Genomic DNA, 19,514 nt, shown 5'->3' on the forward strand with positions numbered 1-19,514 from the left:
AAGGGGACCCCCACCCCCGGACATGCACCTCAGAGTCTACCTCCCGGAGACCTGATAAGAAACTGTTCACAGCAGCAGCACTGCCAGCGCTGTCGTGTTCGAGGTGCATTTCTGTTGCTGTGACAAAACACTGAACAGAAGCAACTTGCGGAGGAAAGGGTTTTTGGGCTTACACTTCCACACTATAGTTTATCACTGAGGGAAGCCAGGGCAGGAACTGAAGGCAGGAACCTGAAGCAGAGACCATGTTGGAATGCTGACTGGCTTGCTCCCCTCTCTTTCTTACACAGCCCAGGCCCTCCTGCCTAGGATTGGCACTGCCCACAGTGGTCTGGGCCCTCCTATATCAATTAGCAACTAAGAAAATCCCTTACAGACATGGTCACAGGCCAACCCAGTGAAGGAAATCCCTCAGTTGAGGCTCCCTCTTCCCAGGTGTGTCAACTTGACAACTGAAGCATCCAGTATGCCAGGGAGGGACACTGAAGCTGAGAGGTTAGGGGAGAGGAACCGAGGCCTGCAGCTGTAAGCAAGGAGACATAGATGGACAGCCAGAAAACTTGCCAACAGAGAAGCAGCACAGCTGTCTTGAAAAGGATCTGGCTGGCAAGAGGGAACAATGGATAAAGGCACCTGCCACCAAGCCTGGCAACCTGAGTTCAGTCCCCAGGCAAGCAATCCTCTGATCTCCATATGCAGGTTATGGTTGGTGCACATGTACACCTTCACCTCCCCCACCAAATGTAATAATTTTTTTTTTTAAAGAAAGAGTTGGGCTAGACAGATGGCTCAGCGGTTAAGAACACTGGTTGTTCCTGCAGAAGACCCAGGTTCAAATGGCAGCTAACAACTGTCCTAACTCCAGTTCCAGGGGATCCGACAGCCTCCTCTGTCCTGTGCAGGTATTGCATGACACGAGTGCACTTGCCTACATGCAGGCAATACACACATACACATAAAATAATAAATATTTAAAAAAAGAGAGAGAAAGAGTCATCGGCCTGCTGAGTGTAGAGAAGGCAGGGGTAGGCAGCAGCAGGGAGCCAGGAGGAAGCCCTGTGTTCCAGAGCACGGCAAAGGTGGGGCTTCTGGAGTGGTCAGTGGATGCCCCCATCACCCAGGCCTCCCCGGGATCCAACACAGATGAGGACACCTAGGGATGGCGTGAGGAGTGGAAGAATGGGTGAGCAAGGCAGGAACAGCCATCCACCTGTGTCTTCCTCTAAACACCGAGTGACCAGCACAGCAGCACAGTGCAGATTCTCAGCTGAGGAGCTATGAGATGAGCAGGTTCAAGGAAGAGGATACAGGAGAGGGAGAAGTAGTGGGACACCTCGTCACCCCTCTACTGTTCCCACAGTGACAGTAACTTGCGACCTCTGGTGGCAAGAGAGTCATAGTGTTTTGGCGTCAAGTGCTATGAATTGGACCCAGAAGAGCTGGACTCCCAGTTTGAGTGACAGTGGCTAGACTATTAGAGGAAGTGAGGCACTGGCTCTGCCGGGGGTACAGGTCTATCTGAGCAACCAGGACAAATAACAACAGTTTTAAAAATCAGATTGGTAGCTGGGTGTGGTGGCGCACGCCTTTAATTCCAGTGCTCAGGAGGCAGAGGCAGGCAGATCTCCGTGAATTCAAAGCCAGCCTGGGCTACATAGTGAGTTCTAAGTCAGTAGAGCTATACAGAGAGAACCTGACTCTAAAGAGGTGGGGAGTGGGGGGGTCAAACAGGCAAAGTAGGGCTTGCAGGGCAATTGTAAATAAAGTGTTACTACGGAGTCAGATGGGTGCTGTGTTCTTATTCACAGCTCATATCCATGCCTTCACCAGTGGGGCTTTCCCAAAACATTCCATGTAGGCGTGGCCAGTTCGCCTCATTTAAGAACTCCTAATGGGAGCACCTACTATGCCAAGCCTTAAGGGAACCACGACTCGAGGACCCACAGCCGGGCTGTAAGAGCAGTTGTGACAGGAGGTCCTTCTCAGCCAGGTGTCTGTCATGTTGCACTTCCGTGGCTCTGCCATTCACTGAGTGGCTCTGGGCAAGCCTTAACTTCTCCATGCCTGCTGCCCCCTGTAAGATGAGTTAATATATGCAAAGAACTTTTAACTCTCTGTAGAGTATTGCTGTCAAACCTTGGGTTTGAGCCCCAGCCATCACTTACTGTGGTGCTAGGACAAATCACACTTTGCTGAGTGCCTTTATCTGGCTGGGCTTCTGTGGGGCTTTGCACCAAGCTGCCAGTACCAGCATTTAGGGAGCTCCTCGCCTTTCACTCTGTCCACCTCTCTCCCTCCAGACACTTGCAAAGGAGATCATTAGTCCTCACTGCTGCTACTGCTACCAAGTCTCAGGCCCCCTGAGTGACATCCTGGCCCAGATAGTTCCCAGCATGTTCTACTGTGTCCTCCCTAGGCCGCAGTTCTCACGAATGGGCCACCACAGTTGCCCTCTCACTGCCAGGTGGCTTGTTTCCTCTCTTGCCCCTGAGCAATGCACACAAAATACTAATCAGATGTTGCCCTGTTTCACTAAATTTTCCCCTCCCCCTTCTTGGGAGACCCGTGCCCTCTGAGGCCCAGGGCTGACAAATGGATAGAATACCTTCTATTTGGGTTTTAGCACGGTTTATATGACACCCGGGAAAGGGTGACTTACAAAGCATAAGCTCCCATAATCCATCTTCTACATTTTGACTGAGCTTTGAGATCCGCGCCACCACGGCCACAGGCTGGCTTGCCCTGCTTGCCCTCCGTTCACCACTCAATATGGCGGCAGCTCCACCCCCTTGGATGACTCCAGCTTTCTGGAGGAACTTCTGGGTTATACACCCTGATTAAACTGTTCCAGGGCCCTGCAGAATTCAGGCCACCTCTTCACCCCATTTTCTGTTCCTTCTCCTTGCTAGCTGCATGCCAGTCACATGGGCCTTGTCCCACAAGGATGCTCACCAACTATGCATGTGACCATCCTTCTCCTGGAATGTCCTCTGAGCTCCTGGAATGCAGTGTCACCTCCCAACCTCCCTCTCCATGTCTGAAACTGCTACCCATTCTCTGTTCGACAGGAAAGGAAGAACGGGCTTCGTGTCTTCTTTCAGATCTCCAGGGCCTGCAGCGAGCACTAGCAGTCTGCTGACTTACTGCACATGTGGCATCTCTCTGAGACCACCCTCAGTGTACGTAAGGAAAAAGATGAAAGGCCATCTCTGTCATGAAGTGTTCAGTGTTCACTAAAAAAGTTGCTGCTCCTCTGGCCTTGGACTTCCTTGAAAATGTTACACAAATCAGTATAGATTACAGATTGTCATTCAATGTCCCATTTCTTACAGAATCAGTGGAAAGCCAGGTGTGACTCACACCTGTAATCCCAGCACTCGGAAGGCTGAGGCCAGCTTGGGATACAGTATGAGGCCATGTTTCAAAGAGAAACCAAAAGCATGGGCTTTGAATCAGGGAACAGCACCTCTTGCTCCCTGTGGCATCCTGGGCAAGGAGGGATCCTTTTGAACCAGTTCCTCATCTGCAAAATAAAGACAACACCTAGCTTAGAGCTGCTCTGGACCCAACTATGAGAACATGAATTAAGTTGGCAGTGATGATAGCTCTCCGCTATATTGGTCACAGCCACCTAGGAGGGGACTTCCTCCTCTCCTGCCCACCTGCCATGGGCAGGATACTTGATGGGCACCGGCTGTGATGAATGGGACAGACGTGGTCCTGGTCCCAATAGAACTCCATTTTAATGCTCCTTAAACCAGACTGTACCAACTTCATCACAAGCCACTTCATCCCTGCTCTGACTCCCCAGTACCTGTGATATAAACCAATGCTCCTTCTCACCTATGTGAGCTTACATAACCATCAATACAGAGCAGTAACAATTCAGACACTGCTTTAGTTTTAGTTGTCTGAAAGCTATCAGTAGCATTTTTTTTTCATTTTTTTTTAATGCAACTTTCAAAAAGAAACATTTTGAGCCAGGCTTGGTGACTCAGGCCTTTAATTCTAGTACTCAGGAGGCAGAGGCAGGTGGAGCTAAGTGAGATGTGGCCAGTCTGGTCTATATATCGAGTTCCAGGCCACCTACCTCTGAAAACAAACAAAAATCCATTTTGTATAAAAAATTCACACATACCAGTGGCTAAAAGCACATGTGGAAAAAGAACAGTTTCATAAAGCAATACACTGTTTCCTAGTCTATGATTTGGTTTTGGGAAATGTTGGTTATATCCCACTAAACTGGCTAACAGTAGACTATTTTGTACAAACAACAAAAACCTCACTGGACTGGAGCAGTGGTTCAGCAGTTAAGAGCACTGGCTGCTCTTGCACAGGACCCAAGTTCAGTTCTCAGCACCCATATAGTAGCTAACAACTGCCTGAAACTCCAGTTCCAGAGAATCCAACACCCTCTTCTGGCCTCTGTGGGCCTTGCATGACATGGGTGCACTTACATGTATGCCAGTAAAACACTCATACACATAAAATAAAAAATAAATAAAAATTTGGGCACACAACTTTAATCCCAGAGGTGGAGTACAGCCTAGCTCTCTGAGAGAGTTCCAGGCCAGCTGGGGCTACAGGGGTGATCCTGTCTCAATAAAAAGGGGGGCAAGGCCAAAGTCCGGGAACCTGGAGTCACTGTCTGGGTCTGCTGGGAGTCAAGGAGCTCTGCCTGCCACATCTGGAATATGTCCCTGCAAATTCCTCAGGATGAGTCTGGAGGCCCCACCCACACTCCTGGAGCTGGCAGGTCAGAGCCTGGTGAGGAATGAGGCCTTGGACCCTTCCTCCCTGCAGAATCTGCCCATGGACTGCTTCCTACCGATTTTCCTGGAGGTGTTCAAAGGGGGACATAGGCATGTGTTGAGGTCAATGGTACAGACCTGGCCATTCCCTTCCCTGCCCTTGGGGTCACTAATGAAGACACCCAATCTGGAAACCTTACAAGCCTTCCTGGATGGGCTTGATATGCTGCTTGCCATGAAGAATCACCCCAGAGTAGAAACTGCAAGTGCTTAATCTACAGAACAGGGATGAGAACATCTGGAAGATGGGGTGTGGACTCATAGCCAGCGCCTGCTCAGAGCTCCCTAAGTGAGGTGTAAACAGGCAGCCCTGGTTCTGGGATGGAAACAAGACCCTTGAGGATATTTACAGAACTTTGCTTCACCTTTGAACCTGAAACTCTTAATGATTTCCAAGCCTACCTCTTGCAATGAGTGAAGATGAGGAAACATGTCATCCCGCTGTGCGTCAAGAGGCTGCAGATTCTGTCAGGTCCCCTGTACAAAATACACAAGTTTCTAAGTGTTGTCTACCTGGACAGCCTATGAGGAGCTGGTCATGGAAAGTCTCTGACATCAAGACAACATGAAAATATTTGTCCCTCACCTGTGGCAAATACTCAGACGTTTTCCACATATGCATTGGCAGACATATACTTCTACATGGCAAAATGGGTGGTATTTGTTTATGTATAATGCTCCTTTACAAAAGCTGACAATCTGTGTGAGATTTATGTAAATGACATCTTCTTCCTTAAAGGACAACTGCATAACATCCTCAGGAGTCACACTCCCTTTGAGACCCTCTCATTGAAGTCCAGCCACCTGATGGAATCAGATTTGAAGCGTCTTTCTGAGTGTCTAAGCTGAAGCACCTGACTCTGTGCAACATCGACATAAGAGAATTTAGTCCTCAGTTCCTCTGAGCTCTGCTAGAGAAGGGGGCAGGCACTCTTGAGACCCTGAGGTCTAACCTGCTGACAGCATCTTCATGTTGAAAACCAGTCACACCCACTCTTCTACCCAACCATGGACCTCTTTCTTCCTCTCAGGCGCACTTCATCTAACTTCTTCAGCACAGGGCCAGGCTTTCTGGACGAGGTGGAGTAGCTCTTCAGAAAGGCTTCAAACACGGCCTCGGTGTTGGGGTGCGTGCTGAGGAAGGCCTTCTCCAGGACGTAGAGGTCCACTCCTTTATCTTCAGGCAGTCCCGAAATGAAGCTCAGCCCGAAGTCTATGAGCACGATGCTCAGCTGCGCCAGGGGCGGTTTCAGGAGCATGTTGGAGGTGGTGAGGTCACCGTGAACCAGGTCCTGGTTGTGCATTCTCTCCAGAACCTGCCCAACTCTCTCAGCCAAGCCCAGGAGGCTCTGGGGATTCTTTTCTGTCTCCATGGTGGACTGAATATGATCTTGAACAGTCACTGAGTCTTTCGATTTCTTCCATATACAAGCAGTTAGAAGCATAGTCCACAAAAAAGACAGCTGGGGCGCAAATCCCTGTGAAAGACATGTAAGTGGTTAGTTAGTTGATGCTTTGTGATGGAAGCCTTCATTTCCAGAGGCTGAGCCAGTTTTTCCTTCTGAATCTACTTACTTTGGAAAAAGGTTTCAGAATGCTGTGGAAAATGCTACAACTCATCTGGAAGTTTCCCGGCTCAAGCCCTGCAGGACTATGGCCTGAGACCACCCAGAGCTAGTTTGGAGGTGTCAAAGCTTGCACCTTCATTCTCAAGACACCCTTTATGACAACGGGGACCCAGCAGTAAACAAGGTGGCTGCCAGAAAACAGGAACACACAAATAACTTCATTAACTCTGCAGGGGCAGTAAAGTGCTTGCTTGCTCAATATCCCCAGATCTCCCAGTACCTAATAGTGTCCTGGTGCTCGGGTGCCCTGGTGCATGGTAGGTTCCAAAATAAAAAAAAAAGGAGAAAACACTACTAAAGAGAAAACAAAAAGCCACAAAGGTAGCTGTGGAACCTTGGGAACTTCCCCTCTCTGTGCCTCAGTTTCTCCTGAATATAAGGTTTTGGGTGATGGTACACAGTGGTGCGTTTTGTTTTTTAAATAATAAACGATTTAATGTAATTTGACGGTTACTGAATGCTGTGTCAGCATACAAACACAACATGTGACATATATACCTTATCTCATGGTCACAAGACCACAAGCGACGCTCTTGATCGCGCGCCGAGGCCAGCGCCTAGGCCAACCTCTACTATGACTTCTTGTTACAGACGAGAAAACCGAGGCAGGGAGGTCGACTTGTTGAAAGGCCACATAGAAAGTAGCGGGGTCAGAATCTGAGCCGGGAGAACCTGGCTCCAGGACCAGCACTTTTCAACAAACCTGCGTCGTCAAACTACCGGCGGGAGCCAGAATGATGGCACACGGAAACCGTACAAGTGGGGAAACTGAGGCCCCGGGGCTAAAAAACATTCCTTGAGAGGCGGCAGAGCCACGAACCCAGCGCAATGAGCCCTGCGAGACCGCGGGAATCCCGAAGCGTCCGTAGATGACGGGAGGCTTTTCCCACGGAGGAGCCGCCGTCCCGTGTCCCGTGTCCCCGTCTTCTCGCGCCCCGTCCAGCCCGGTCCCTCCCGGCCCCGCCTCACCCGCGCGGCTGCAGCGAAGCAGCGCGCGCGCCTCCCGCACCGTCCGCCGCCGGCCGAGCCGCGGCTCCAGTGCCGGGTGCCGGTAGCCCTTGGGGAAGCGGTACTTCACCACCGCCGCGCGGCCCTGGAAGCGGCCTCGGAAGACGCGCGCCTCGGTGCCCCGCTTCACCAGCTCCAGGCCGCTGAGGAAGCGACGGCTCCGCTCGCGTGCCGCGGACAGCGCCTCGGCCTCGGCCACCGACTCCGAAGATACCTCCGCCATGCCTTCGGCTCGCTGGGACCCTAGCTGCGCGGCTTCCGCCCGCTTCGGAAATCCTCGTGTATATTCCGCCCCCTACGACCCCGCGGCCCTGTAGAGTGGTTCCGCGGCCCGACATTTCCGCTCACTCTTACCCGCCCCAGCTCTTCTATCTCCGCAAGCACTCGGGAACAACTTCTCTCCGTGACCCTCAGGCCTTGGGGTCCATCTCCGAGTTAGAGACTCTTTTGGGGAAACTCTTTTGGGACGTTCTGCTTTCTACTCGGATTTTCTTTGTTTCCTTTTTGTAATAGGTTCTTACTGTGTGACTTGGGCTAGCCTCGAACTCACGATCCTTCTGCCTCAGGGGATAGGGACATGCTCTGCAAGCCCGGAGAGAGGAAGGAACCTGGGCACAACTTCCCACCTGAGACGCCACCAGTGCCTGGCAGCTGCCATCATTCCTCTGATTTCGGGTTTCCACATCTTCAGAATGATGGTGCCTGGTTCTACTTTGGCCAGAGCTTATCAGAATTAACTAAGATGCTGATCACACAATGCCAGTGAACAGTGACAAATGTGTTCTTTGTCCTCCCTGTCCCCCGCCCCCACTCCGCGTGAGCCCAGGGGGCCTGATAGAAAAACAGAAGAGAAGCCCATTGGTCCAAGGGTTGCTATGGCACCAGCATCCTGGCTCTGTGGTTACTGGGTTTTGTTCATACAGGACAGGTCCTTTTTCAAACATTAGACCTTTTGTGGGGGCAGAATGTTTTCCAGCATCTTTCATCTCTCTCTCTCTCTCTCTCTCTCTCTCTCTCTCTCTCTCTCTCTCTCTCTCTCCAGACCACTCTACTCACCCAGAATGAGTTCTATTTATAACACCCAGTTCTCAAGTTTTGTGGCTTCATTATCATAATTGTGTCCACATAGCCATCTCTATGGTGACCAAACCCATCTGAACCCTTGCTTTAGAAATCTATTACACAAAGATACTCACCTGAGCCAGGCTTGCTATGGCCAGACCAGTTCTTTGAACTCAGTTCAAATTTTCAATGGCTCCTCACTGAGCTGAGATTAAAGACCCAATCAGCCTCTGAGGCCCTCAGGGAACTCCTGCATCTCTTCCAGACCTTTCCCTCATCAGACAATGCCCCCCACTTTCTCTGCTCTCCATTATAGCTTTATCTGTTTTCAAACCCTCACCAAGCTCTCTCTTACCACAGGGCCTTTGCACCTGCTGTTTCCTCTGCCAGAAGTGCTCTACTCTGTCTTCATAGCCTAGATCAATGTAGAAATCCTTATTTCAGCTTTTCAGGTAAGCCCTTCCTGCTCTGTCTGAGGAGGGAAAGCCCAACTTTTATCAGCCCTAATTTTCTGTGACTCTGTCCTCTCCAGCCCTGTCTCAGATTCCCTTTGTATTTTTGCATAGGACTGTTTGATTGACGCCTACCTCTCCCACATAGCTAGCAGCCAGGCAGGGTTTTGTGTGGCTCCCACACCTCCGCAGCTCCTGAGAGGTGGGAGGCTGACCTTGAGTGTCCACAGGATGAAGAAACCAGAGTTGCTGCAGGTCTGTGAGGCTGAGGCTGAGGCTGAGGGAGGAGCGTACAAGCCTAGACTGCTTAGTGAAATAGCGCAAAATGTGCTTAAATTCAAATATTGACTGTTTTGGCTGCTGAATAGTGGCGTTGGCAGCTTCTTTTTATCCAGGAGCCACAAAGGTAGTTAGAAATGTGGCTGGAGACCCTAAGAGTCTCAATGACAAAATGAAATGACTGGGGAAGTGGGAGACCAGTGGTCACAGCTGGCCCCTAAGACTTTGCAAGAAAACTGAGGTTTGAAGGCAGGTGGTGGGGGCCATCTTCATTGGGTATTCCCAGGAGCAGACAGTAAAGTGCAGGTTTGAGTGTTGAGTCTTGTATTCAGGGTATCATCCCAAGAAATGCCAGGAAGGCGTGAGAGGTGGCTGGCTGGCTACTTTCCATGAGGGACAGTCGGAGCTCAGTCCTGCTGGAGGACAGGACCCAGTGCAGAGAACCCCTGACTGCAGCCCTGAGGCCAGGGAACCAGCACCTCTGTAACAGCGTGAGGGGGAGGGGGAGGGGACCAACAGATGGCTACTCCTTCCAGGGCAAGATTTGTCACTTAGCAGTTTAGAGAGCTCACCTCACAGCTAGCTGTGCACACGCAGAGCTCTATCTAACGCTGCTGATGACAAAGCCCAAGGAAGCTGAGGATTTGTCTCTTCCCAGTTCTTTCCAGAACTATAAGCTAAGCAAACTCATTTCCTTTCACCAATTCTTACCTCCTAGATTTTTAACAAAGCCTGGAGCAATGGTCCTAAGACCTCTGGCACTTCCAAGCAGACACTCCACGCCTGCCCTAGCAGTAAAGCAGGGACAGAGAGTGCCCCCATGTGGCACCCAGCTCTAGCCAGGGTGCAGGCCTGGCCCAGGAGCCTCCCCTCCAGTACAGCACCACTCCTGGCAGGGACATTTTGCAGTGTTCTCATCCATGGTGGCAGCAAGTGACAAACAAGGTTGAACAGGAGGGAAGTTTATGTTAGACACCAGTAAGGCCATCTCTCTGCAGCGCTGTCTTCTGTACATTGTCCTCCACTAGCTCTCTCTTTCTCAGGCTCATCCTGTGTTGAGCAGGCACCTACCCTCAGCAGCTCAACAGAGAACCAATCCTCCTGCATCAGTTTCCTATGGTGTCTGCGCCAATCACCGTATACTCAGTATTTAGCTAATCCTTTCTCACAGATCTGGAGACCAGAAGTGGGGGATTGGTCTTCTTGGGTGTTAACAGCACTGTGTCCCTTTCTGGGGGCTTTGGGGAGCCTCTCTTGTTTCCTTGGCTCTTCTAGTTACTAGCGCTCCACAGCCATCCTCGCATACAGTAGGAATTCAGTAGATGCAGGCTGAGTTAATCACTGGAGTTAGGAATGGACAGATGAGTGAAACATTCTTCCTCCATGAGAAGCAGGTCCTGCTCCTCAGCACACCCCGCCTGCTCCCAGCTTTTGAGTCATAGATGCATAGACATCCAAGCATGGCCGGTGGGTCTCAGTTCTGACACTTTGGTGAAATCTCTCTGGAAAGAGGAAGTCTGTATAATTAGGAAAGCAAGCTAGAGAATGAGTCTGGGCTGCCCTGGAAACCTGCCTGAGAAGCAAAGAGAGCTAGTGTGCTCAGGATGACACCATTTGAGACTGGACAGAGCCATGCCTGAAGCAGGTTTTTGACAGGCGAATCAATGCATTTCTTTTTCACTTCTGTCACTGTAGGTCTCTGGTACTGGCAATTTATAGCATCTTCACCTCCAGGGTGACAGATGGGTGGGCCAGAGCCATTGACAAAGGAGAGAGCCCCCAGTCTCAGGCAAGGAAGGAACCTCCAAAATAAGCAAACATTCTGATAGGCTAAGTTTTGTGGGACTCCTTTTTTTTTTTTTAATGCAGCAACTTTGTGGCAGAAATCAACTATTACCCACATAGAAACAAACACGTACATATATGCATACAGACACACAGACACATACACATAATAAAAAATAAATCTTTCCTTTTAAAAAAAAAGGAGGGGAGAAGAGAGGGAGAAAAGGAGAGGAAAAAGAAGAGAAGAAAAGAAAGCAATCTGTCTGGCCTGGTATGGTGACGCACGTCTTTAATTCCAACACTCAGGAGGCAGAGGCAGGCAGATCACTGTGAGATTGAACCAACTTGGTCTATGTAGAGAATTCCAGGCCAGCTGGGGCTACATAGTGAGACCCTGTCTCAGAGAGAGAGAGAGAGAGAGAGAGAGAGAGAGACCATGAATCAAGTGAAGTGCCAGTCTGTCCATCCAAAAGACCCTTGAGAGAGAGAGAAAAGCAATTTGAGGGCTCCTGTTGTGGAAAATATATGCATGTGGTGCACATCCCACCTGACCATGACAAGCTGAGCTACAGCCCAATGTTGTCCAGTGAGTCCAAACCATTTGTTGTTAAACATCTTCTGTAAAGATCCATCTAGGAGTGTGGTCAGCTTTGCAGACCAGACCATCTAGACCATCCTCTCTGTTAGAACTCCTCATCCCCGTGGTGCAGTGCAAAACCAACATGCACTATGTAAATGAATGGGCATGGCTGTGTGCCAATAAATCTTCACGGCAGTAGTAGGCTGCCTCCTGCTCCAGACGTGTGGCTTTCAGTTTGCCATGGTCCTCAGCAGTTCACATTGCCTCGTGCATAGCTCGTGCCCTCACTTGTAACACGCGTGTGGCCCTGTGGACCCTGTAGACGTGAATATGCAGCCACTGTGTTCCTAGTCAGCTGGCTGGGGTCTTTTTGCTCTATTAGAACTCACAATTGGCAAGGAAAAGCTCTTCTGGTGCTGGAAGAACTGGGCCCTGGTGTGCCAAAGGCTTATAGGCCAACAGACACAAAGGCTTATAGCTCCAGGTGCTGACAACTAGAGGCCTACACTTCCAGGCCCTGGAGCACAGAGACTTATGGCTTGTAGGTGCCCAGGTTGGAGGCTTATTGCTCTGGGCCTTGATTACCGATGACCCATCCCTGCTCAGCTAGTGCAATCCTCGGCTCCACAGCAGTGGCAGCTAGTGTCATAGTTCCTCAGCCTCCGATGTCCAGACCCCGGGCAACTAACAGTGGCCATGGCTACTGGAGACTTGGGTGTTGGACCCTCAGTGACTAACAGTGGCCATGGCTACTGGAGCCTCAGGTGTTGGACCCTCAGTGACTAACAGTGGCCCTGGCTACTGGAGTCTCAGGTGTTGGACCGTCAGCCCTTACAGTATTAGTTTGGGGCCTTGGATGCTGGATCCTCTGCCCTTAGTACTTGGCAGCTTCCTGGAACTCTTCCAGTGACAGGGCCACGGTCCCGTGGTCTTCAGCCTTTTTCTATACCTCCGTCCCCTGGCCTCTGCCATCTCTGCTGTCTCCCCCATATCTGGAATTCTGTGGCTACCTTGGTGGGCTCCTCTTCCTGTTCCCAACTCGGCCCTCAGAAGGGCAAGAAAGGGGAAGAAAGGGAAAGAGTTTCTATTGCACCTGCTGTTGCAGCACCAGGTGGCGACGCAGAGGGTGCCCCTGCTGACACAAAAAGTAAGCTGCACAGCCTGGTTACACAGCCAGCATGGGGAGGGTATGCGGCACACAAATGAAGGGTTGCATTAGGACCAAATCACAGGCCTTGTGTAAAGACCAATCACAAGTCCCACATTCCCCAAACACTTACTTCTCCAGGAGTTACTGAGGAGGCACTCCCCTCCCTCCTGAGGGAGAATGTGGTCATCTAAAGTTAGCTGGTGCAGGGTGCCTGGAGCACTCCTGACACACCAGATATGCATCACACACGGGCCAGACATGCACCCGACACGCCTCATGCACTTGCCACACCTGCACCAGGAACATACTAGACCCGCCAGACACGTGCAGGACACTAATCATGCACAGTGCCACACATGTGCCAGACACACATCACACATGCGCCAATCACATGCCAGACACACATGACTCACAGCACCAGACATGCATCACACATGTGCCAGACAGGCAGGTGCCAAGCACATGCCAGACATGCCTCACCCAGGAAACAAACAGGTGTCACAGAAGTGCCAGGCAGGCACCAGACACATGCCAGGCACCCACCAGGAACGAGCAAGACACACACCAGACACACACCGTTCACACAACTCTCCTGGCTGCACAATGACACAGCTGCTGCATGGCTGGTTCATTACTTTCCTTGTCTTCCCGTTATTGGGCAGTGGGTGCTTTTTAGTCTTTAAGGCAGGGTCTCTGGAGCCCTTGCCATATAGAAAAGGCCAACCTTGAACTTGCAGAAATCCCTCGTCTCCGCCTCTTACGTGCTGGGTTGGGATCACAGACATATACCACCACGCCTTGGTTGTGGTGGTTTGTAGTTTTGTTTTGCTTTTAGAAGTTGGGGGGGGCGGTTCTCACTAGTAGCCCAGGCTGACCCTGACCTTGAACTCACTATCCCCTGCCCAGCCTCCTGAGTTCTGCGATTGCAGGTGTGTGCCACTACACCTGGCTGACCTGCTTTAAATGCCAGTCTGTGGCAGTGCTGCTAAGAAGGGCTCTTCTTCCGTGCAGTGCCTGGTGTGTTTTCATCAGCCTCTAGTTCCTCACAGTGCAGTGGGCAAGATGGGGAGCCTCTGTGCATTTGACAGGACCAACTGACCCAGGTGGCCCTCATGGAACCAGCGGAACATGGGTGGAAGACGGAGGCCTCCACCGCATTGCACAATGGCACTGATGCCCCAGACTCCTTGGCACACTGCCTCCCCCAAGCACACTTTGCTGTTGTGGCTCATAAAGGGACAGTTGTCCCTCGTGGAAACTTTAGGAATGTCCCATGCCAGCATGCACGGCTCAGAAAGGCCTTCCTGGTCACCTGTGTCTCCCTAGCTGACGTTTATCATCCACTTTGCTGACCTTTTGTGTTAATCGGTTTGGCGATACTCTCGGCCTGGTCCAGAGGGAGGTGGGATGTTTCATGGCTGTAAACTCCATGATTCTGTTGCTTGCACTGTGACTTTGCAACTCCTTTCAGCAAGAGGTAGTCTGTTTCTCCATGTCCTTGGACCTGGACTGGCCTCATAACGGCCTTGACCAGCAAAGTGAAAGGAGGTGAAGCTGGGCGTTGGGAGGCCTGGCCCACTCCTTCCTTTGCACTCTTGAGACCTACAGGATGCTGAGGAAAGTGCCAGAACAAAGAAGGCATGGGAAGGTCCAATTGTCCCAGGTTATTCGAAGCAAGTTGTTAGTCCAACACCAGGTGTGTAGCAGGAGGCCTCCAAAGATGGCGTGGACCAGAGCCCTGGAATTCAGTGAGAATTCACTTCACTTCTTGGTCTGCAAATAGCCCGCCAAAAGGAGCCCATGCCTCCGTACCTTGCTTGCGAGCCCAGTGACTGCTGACAGATTGGTGGTACGGACCAATCAGAAAACAATACGCTGACTAAAGGGACTTGGGGGCGGAGGAAAGGGAAATATAAAGCCTGCCCCCTCCTGCCTTGAACGAGCCTGCAGCACCCTGCCTAGTGCTTGCTTCTACCAGACTCCCGGTGTCTGTGTGTTGACTCCCAGCCTCTTGCCCGCCCCCCAATTGGCAGGGGACCCAATCCAGGTTAGGGTCTTCACAGCTGGCCTGAGGAGAACCCACAACACAGGTGAATACAGCAGCATGAGAGACTCTGGTGAGATGAGAGTTCTTGAAACATCATATAATAGTGGAAAATGACAAACCTTATATTTTCAGCCAGTCTATCTCGGGATAGCTTGTCACAGAGCAGTAGATCACTGAGATTCCCCTTGACCTTTACTCATTAAGTGAAAGAAGAATGAATGAATAGCAGATGTGTGACATTCTTGGTAAATTACAGTGTAATATACTGGGCCTTAAGTTTGGAGCCACATATCCTGCAGGGAGGCCAGACTGCAAGGACACAAAAGGCAAACAAAGCTCTAAGCCTTAACCTGCTATCTGTGGAAAGCATAAAACACCAGAGGGAGTCACAGACCCTAAACAGAGTAGGATCCTAAAAACTGGTTCTTTTTAGTATGTGAGCTGATTCTTACAAGGCACCAGGATTCCCATGTTCCTGAGGGAAGTTTCACAGGGTGCACCAGGCACAGTCTGCACCAAATCCTGGCAGTAAAATCCATAGCAGTCCATCGACTGCTGGAAAGATGGCTCAGCAGTTAAGAACACTGGTTTTTCTTGCAGAAGACCCGGGTTTGAATCCCAGCACCAACATGGCAGCTAACAACTGTTCGTAACTCTGTTTCCAGGGGATCCGACAGCCTCTTCTGTCTTCCACGGGCATGGCACAACACAGGTGCACTTACCTACATGCAGGCAATACACGCATAAACATAAATTAAAAATAAATATTTTTTTTTAAATGTATTTACTGGCCAGGTGTGGTGGAGCACATTTTAATTCCAGCATCCAGGAGGCAGAGCCAGGTGGATCTTTTTGAGTTCAAGGCCAGCCTAGTCTACATAGTGACTTCCAGGTCAGCCAGAGTCACATAATGAGACTCCGTTTCAAAAAAAAAAAAAAAATTACTGAGCATCGGCTGTGTAAGCGCTGGGCACACCAGGATGAGCACTAGATCTCTAACCAGGAAGAATGATAGGAAGAGACTAAAGTAACTGCAAAGGGCTGTCAGGGAACAGTGCTGTGTGAACAGAGACCTGCCGCTAAGGGGCAGGAGTGGGTAAGACAGTAAGATCAAAGCAGGACCAGCGTGGCATTTCTAAGGGCCAGAAAGCTGCTGTGCTGGTACAATATATGAGGTGAACAAGGGACAGAGAGGTGGGCAGGTCCCCGTCTCACAAGGCCATGGGGGCAGGGTAGGCATGGCTTTCACTCTCAACAGTGCAGGGTGGGGAATTACCAGAGGGGCTGGCACAGGAGATCATGATCTAATTCATGCTTTTAAGAGCTCACTCTGGCTGCAACAGAGAAAGTGCCAGAGGGAAAGCACTTGGGTGCAGCTCAGAACTGCACCTCTGTTTGCACAGCTATGCTTACTACAGTGTGCTTAAATGTTAATGTCTAGTGATTGGCCATGGCTTGGTAAGGATGATGGTAAAAGCCTGGTCCCTGCCCAAGAATTATGAAGAGGACAGCAGCTGAGAGCACTGGCCAGGAGTCTCTGAGCGCCATCCTCCAGATCCCGGCAGCAGGAGCAAAGTCACATCAAGGGTGAATCAGACACACACAATTCTTGATGTCAACTTTCTCTTTTATCCTCTGGGTAAGGAAAACACCCTCGCACCCATACCTGTTCTGTGCCTGGGTATAGAATATGTGCCCTCTACAGGAGTGCTGCTGCAGTCAGAAGATGTGGAAGAGGAGGATCAGAAGTTCAAGGTCAGCGTCAGTGAGGGAGCTCCTCAGGTAAAGGCACCAAGGTTGACCTCCTGAGTTCTGACTCAACTGGAGTTCAACCCCTGGGCCCCACATGGTGGAAGGAGAGAACCAACTCCTGCAAGTTGTCCTCTGACCTCCATATATGTCCTGTGGCATGAGTATCCCCCTTCCCCAGATAAATAAATGCATGGGCCAAAGTCATCCTCAGCTACACAGGAAGTTTGAGGCCAGCCTGGGCTAGGTGTCTTGAGGGAAAAGCTGAGCACCAGTACTCACCTCTTTGTTTTCTGACAGGATGAAGTCTGACCAGCCACCTCATAAATCTGTGGATCTTGACCATGCCTGTCCACTATGGTGGACTGCACCCTCAACCTGAGCCACAACAAACCCTTCCCAAGCTGTTCTGGTAAAATATTTGTTTACAGCAATGAGAAAAATAATGCAGAGTCTCTGTCTCCCCGCCCCCCTTCTGCCCCTAACTTTGGTTTTCACACAAGCAACAAGTATGATTTGTTAATATAAATAAGTATGTGCTATGGTTTAAACATGAAATGTCCCCATAGGTGTCTGTGTTTGAACACTTGGTCCCCAGTTGTTAGTGCTGTTTGGGGAGGTTGTAGAATCCCTAGGTCTGTGGCCAACAGGGGTTCTGCTGAGATGTGAGGAATTGGCTGCATGAGGAACTTCCCACAGCCAAGCCATTCCCACCATGCTCCCCTTCCCCCCACTGGCCACTCCCACCATTGGCCACTCCCACCCTGCTGCCCCCACAGACTGGCCATTCCCACCATGCTGACCCCCACAGAGTGGCCACTCCCACCATGCTGTGTGTGTTTGTGTGACATATGCATGTGTATAGGTGTGCATGCCTGTGTGTGCAGATATGCTTGCCCGTACATGCATACATGGGAAATGTTGGGTTCTTCCTTAAAAATTCTCCATCTTGAGCCTGAGAGGATGAGCTCCAACTTGACTTCCATCGATGTAGTGGCTGTGATCTCAGCACTCTGCCAGAGAGTGCCGGGTTCTGGCCTCCCTCTGGCATAGGGGCTGAGAACACAGACCAACTGAGAATCCCCAAATTGCCCCCTCCCTTAGGGAATTTCCCAAATTTTCTCTGAGTTCCTGCTAATAGGAGTCCAACCCTCAGAAGGAAGCTTGAGTGTACCTGACTGGAACCTGACTTGAGTTTCTGTGGGTGCTCCTGAATAGCTGATCTGAAGCCATCAGTTCCCTGCAAAATAAAACCTGAGAGAATCTGAAACCTGTACCAACCAGCCTTACATATCCAATAAGGAAAGGACCTAGGCACCCCGAATACAAACAGAAGCATACTTTAACTTAATTCTCATATCAGAATCATAAACAACAAAAGAAATTCACATGCCAAAATCATAATGAAAGAATAATAAAATGGAAAGCCAAAACACTATGTCCCCACCAAACTCCACCAATCCTGTAGAAGAGTTCTACAAGGAGAACCCCCTAGAGATAACCCAGGACACTGAATTTAAAAGAACAGACATACACATGATCAAGGAATTCAACGAATTTAAAGAACACGCGAACAAAGAACTAAAAGATAGGAATAAACTTCTGAATGAATTCACAAAAGAGATAGAAACATTGAAGAAAACTCAGGCAGAAACAAAGTTCAAAACTCAATAAGCCAGCGTGAAACAACAGGGGAAAGCCTCACCGCTAGAATGAATGAAATAGAAAACAGAATATCAACACTGGAGGACAAAGTTGAAGAATTGGACCACTCAAGCAAAGATTATGGAAAAAATTAAAAAAACATAGGAAGGAATGGAATATGCAAGAGCTGTGGGACACCATGAAAAGACCAAATCTACAGATCATAGGAGTAGAGGAAGGAGAAGAATTTCAGGTTAATGGTATCGACCAGATCTCAAACAGGATTGTAGAAGAGAATTTCCAGAAATTAAGGAAAGACATCCCCATACAGGAAGCACATGGAACACCAAATAGACAGGATCAGAAAAAAAACTCCCCTCTAAATGCACAGAACAAAGAAAGAATACTGAAAGCAGCAAAAACAAACAAACAAACAAACAAACAAAAAAACAGGTCACATACAAAGGAAAACCCATCAGAATTACAGCTGACTTATCAATGCAAACTATGAAAGCCAGAAGAGCCTGGACCAAGGTATTTCCAGTTCTACACAACAATAGATGCCAGCCCAGATTACTATATCCAGCAAAAATGTCTATTATAGTTGAGGGGGAAATAAAAATCTTCCATGACATGAATAGCCTGAAAGAATACATGTCCACAAAACCAGCCCTTCAAAGAATACTTGAAGCAACACCTCTGGGACCTCTGGGACACTTTAAAAGCAGTCCTAAGAAGGAAGTTTATAGCTCTAAGTGCCTACATTCAAAAATTAGAAAGAGCCCAAATAAATGTCCTAACACTGCAACTTAAGACCCTGGAAAGGCAAGAACAAATGAAACCCAAATCCAGCAGAAGAGAAGAAATAACAAAAATCAGAGCAGAAATTAATGAAATAGAAACAAAGAAAACAATACAAAGAATCAATGAATCTGAGAGCTAGTTCTTTGAAAAATTAAACAAGATAGACAGACCCTTAGCCCAGTTAACCAAAAGAAAGAAAGAGCAAATCCAAATCAACAAAATCAGAGATGAAAGGGGAAACATCACGACGCCCAAAAGATCCAGACCATTATAGGGGAATATTTAAAAAACCTATATACTACTAAATTTGAAAATCTAAAAGAAATGGATGGATATCTAAAAACATGCGAACCACTAAAGTTAAACTAAGGAGAGATCAACAGTTTAAACAGACCTATAACATATGAGGAAATTGAAGCAATAATACAAAGCCTCTCAACTAAAAACAGCCCAGGCCTAGATGGGTTTACAGCAGAATTTTACCAGACATTTAAAGAGACCTCCAACTAATACTA

General features: G+C 49.4%; 1 protein-coding gene across 1 annotated transcript; it reads right to left on the reverse strand.

The window, feature by feature from the left end:
* Positions 1–1,624: 1,624 nt before the first annotated feature.
* Positions 1,625–7,691, reverse strand: LOC103731655 (EKC/KEOPS complex subunit TP53RK-like). The gene is given in 4 exon segments (XM_029562034.1): positions 1,625–3,523; positions 5,214–6,220; positions 6,222–6,289; positions 7,409–7,691. Coding segments are annotated over 3 exon segments (741 nt in total). The 5' UTR covers positions 7,671–7,691; the 3' UTR covers positions 1,625–3,523; positions 5,214–5,809.
* Between the last annotated feature and the right edge of the window lie 11,823 nt (positions 7,692–19,514).

The sequence above is a fragment of the Nannospalax galili genome, unplaced genomic scaffold (assembly GCF_000622305.1).
Source record: "Nannospalax galili isolate Female #2095 unplaced genomic scaffold, S.galili_v1.0 scaffold535, whole genome shotgun sequence".
Classification (NCBI taxonomy): domain Eukaryota; kingdom Metazoa; phylum Chordata; class Mammalia; order Rodentia; family Spalacidae; genus Nannospalax; species Nannospalax galili.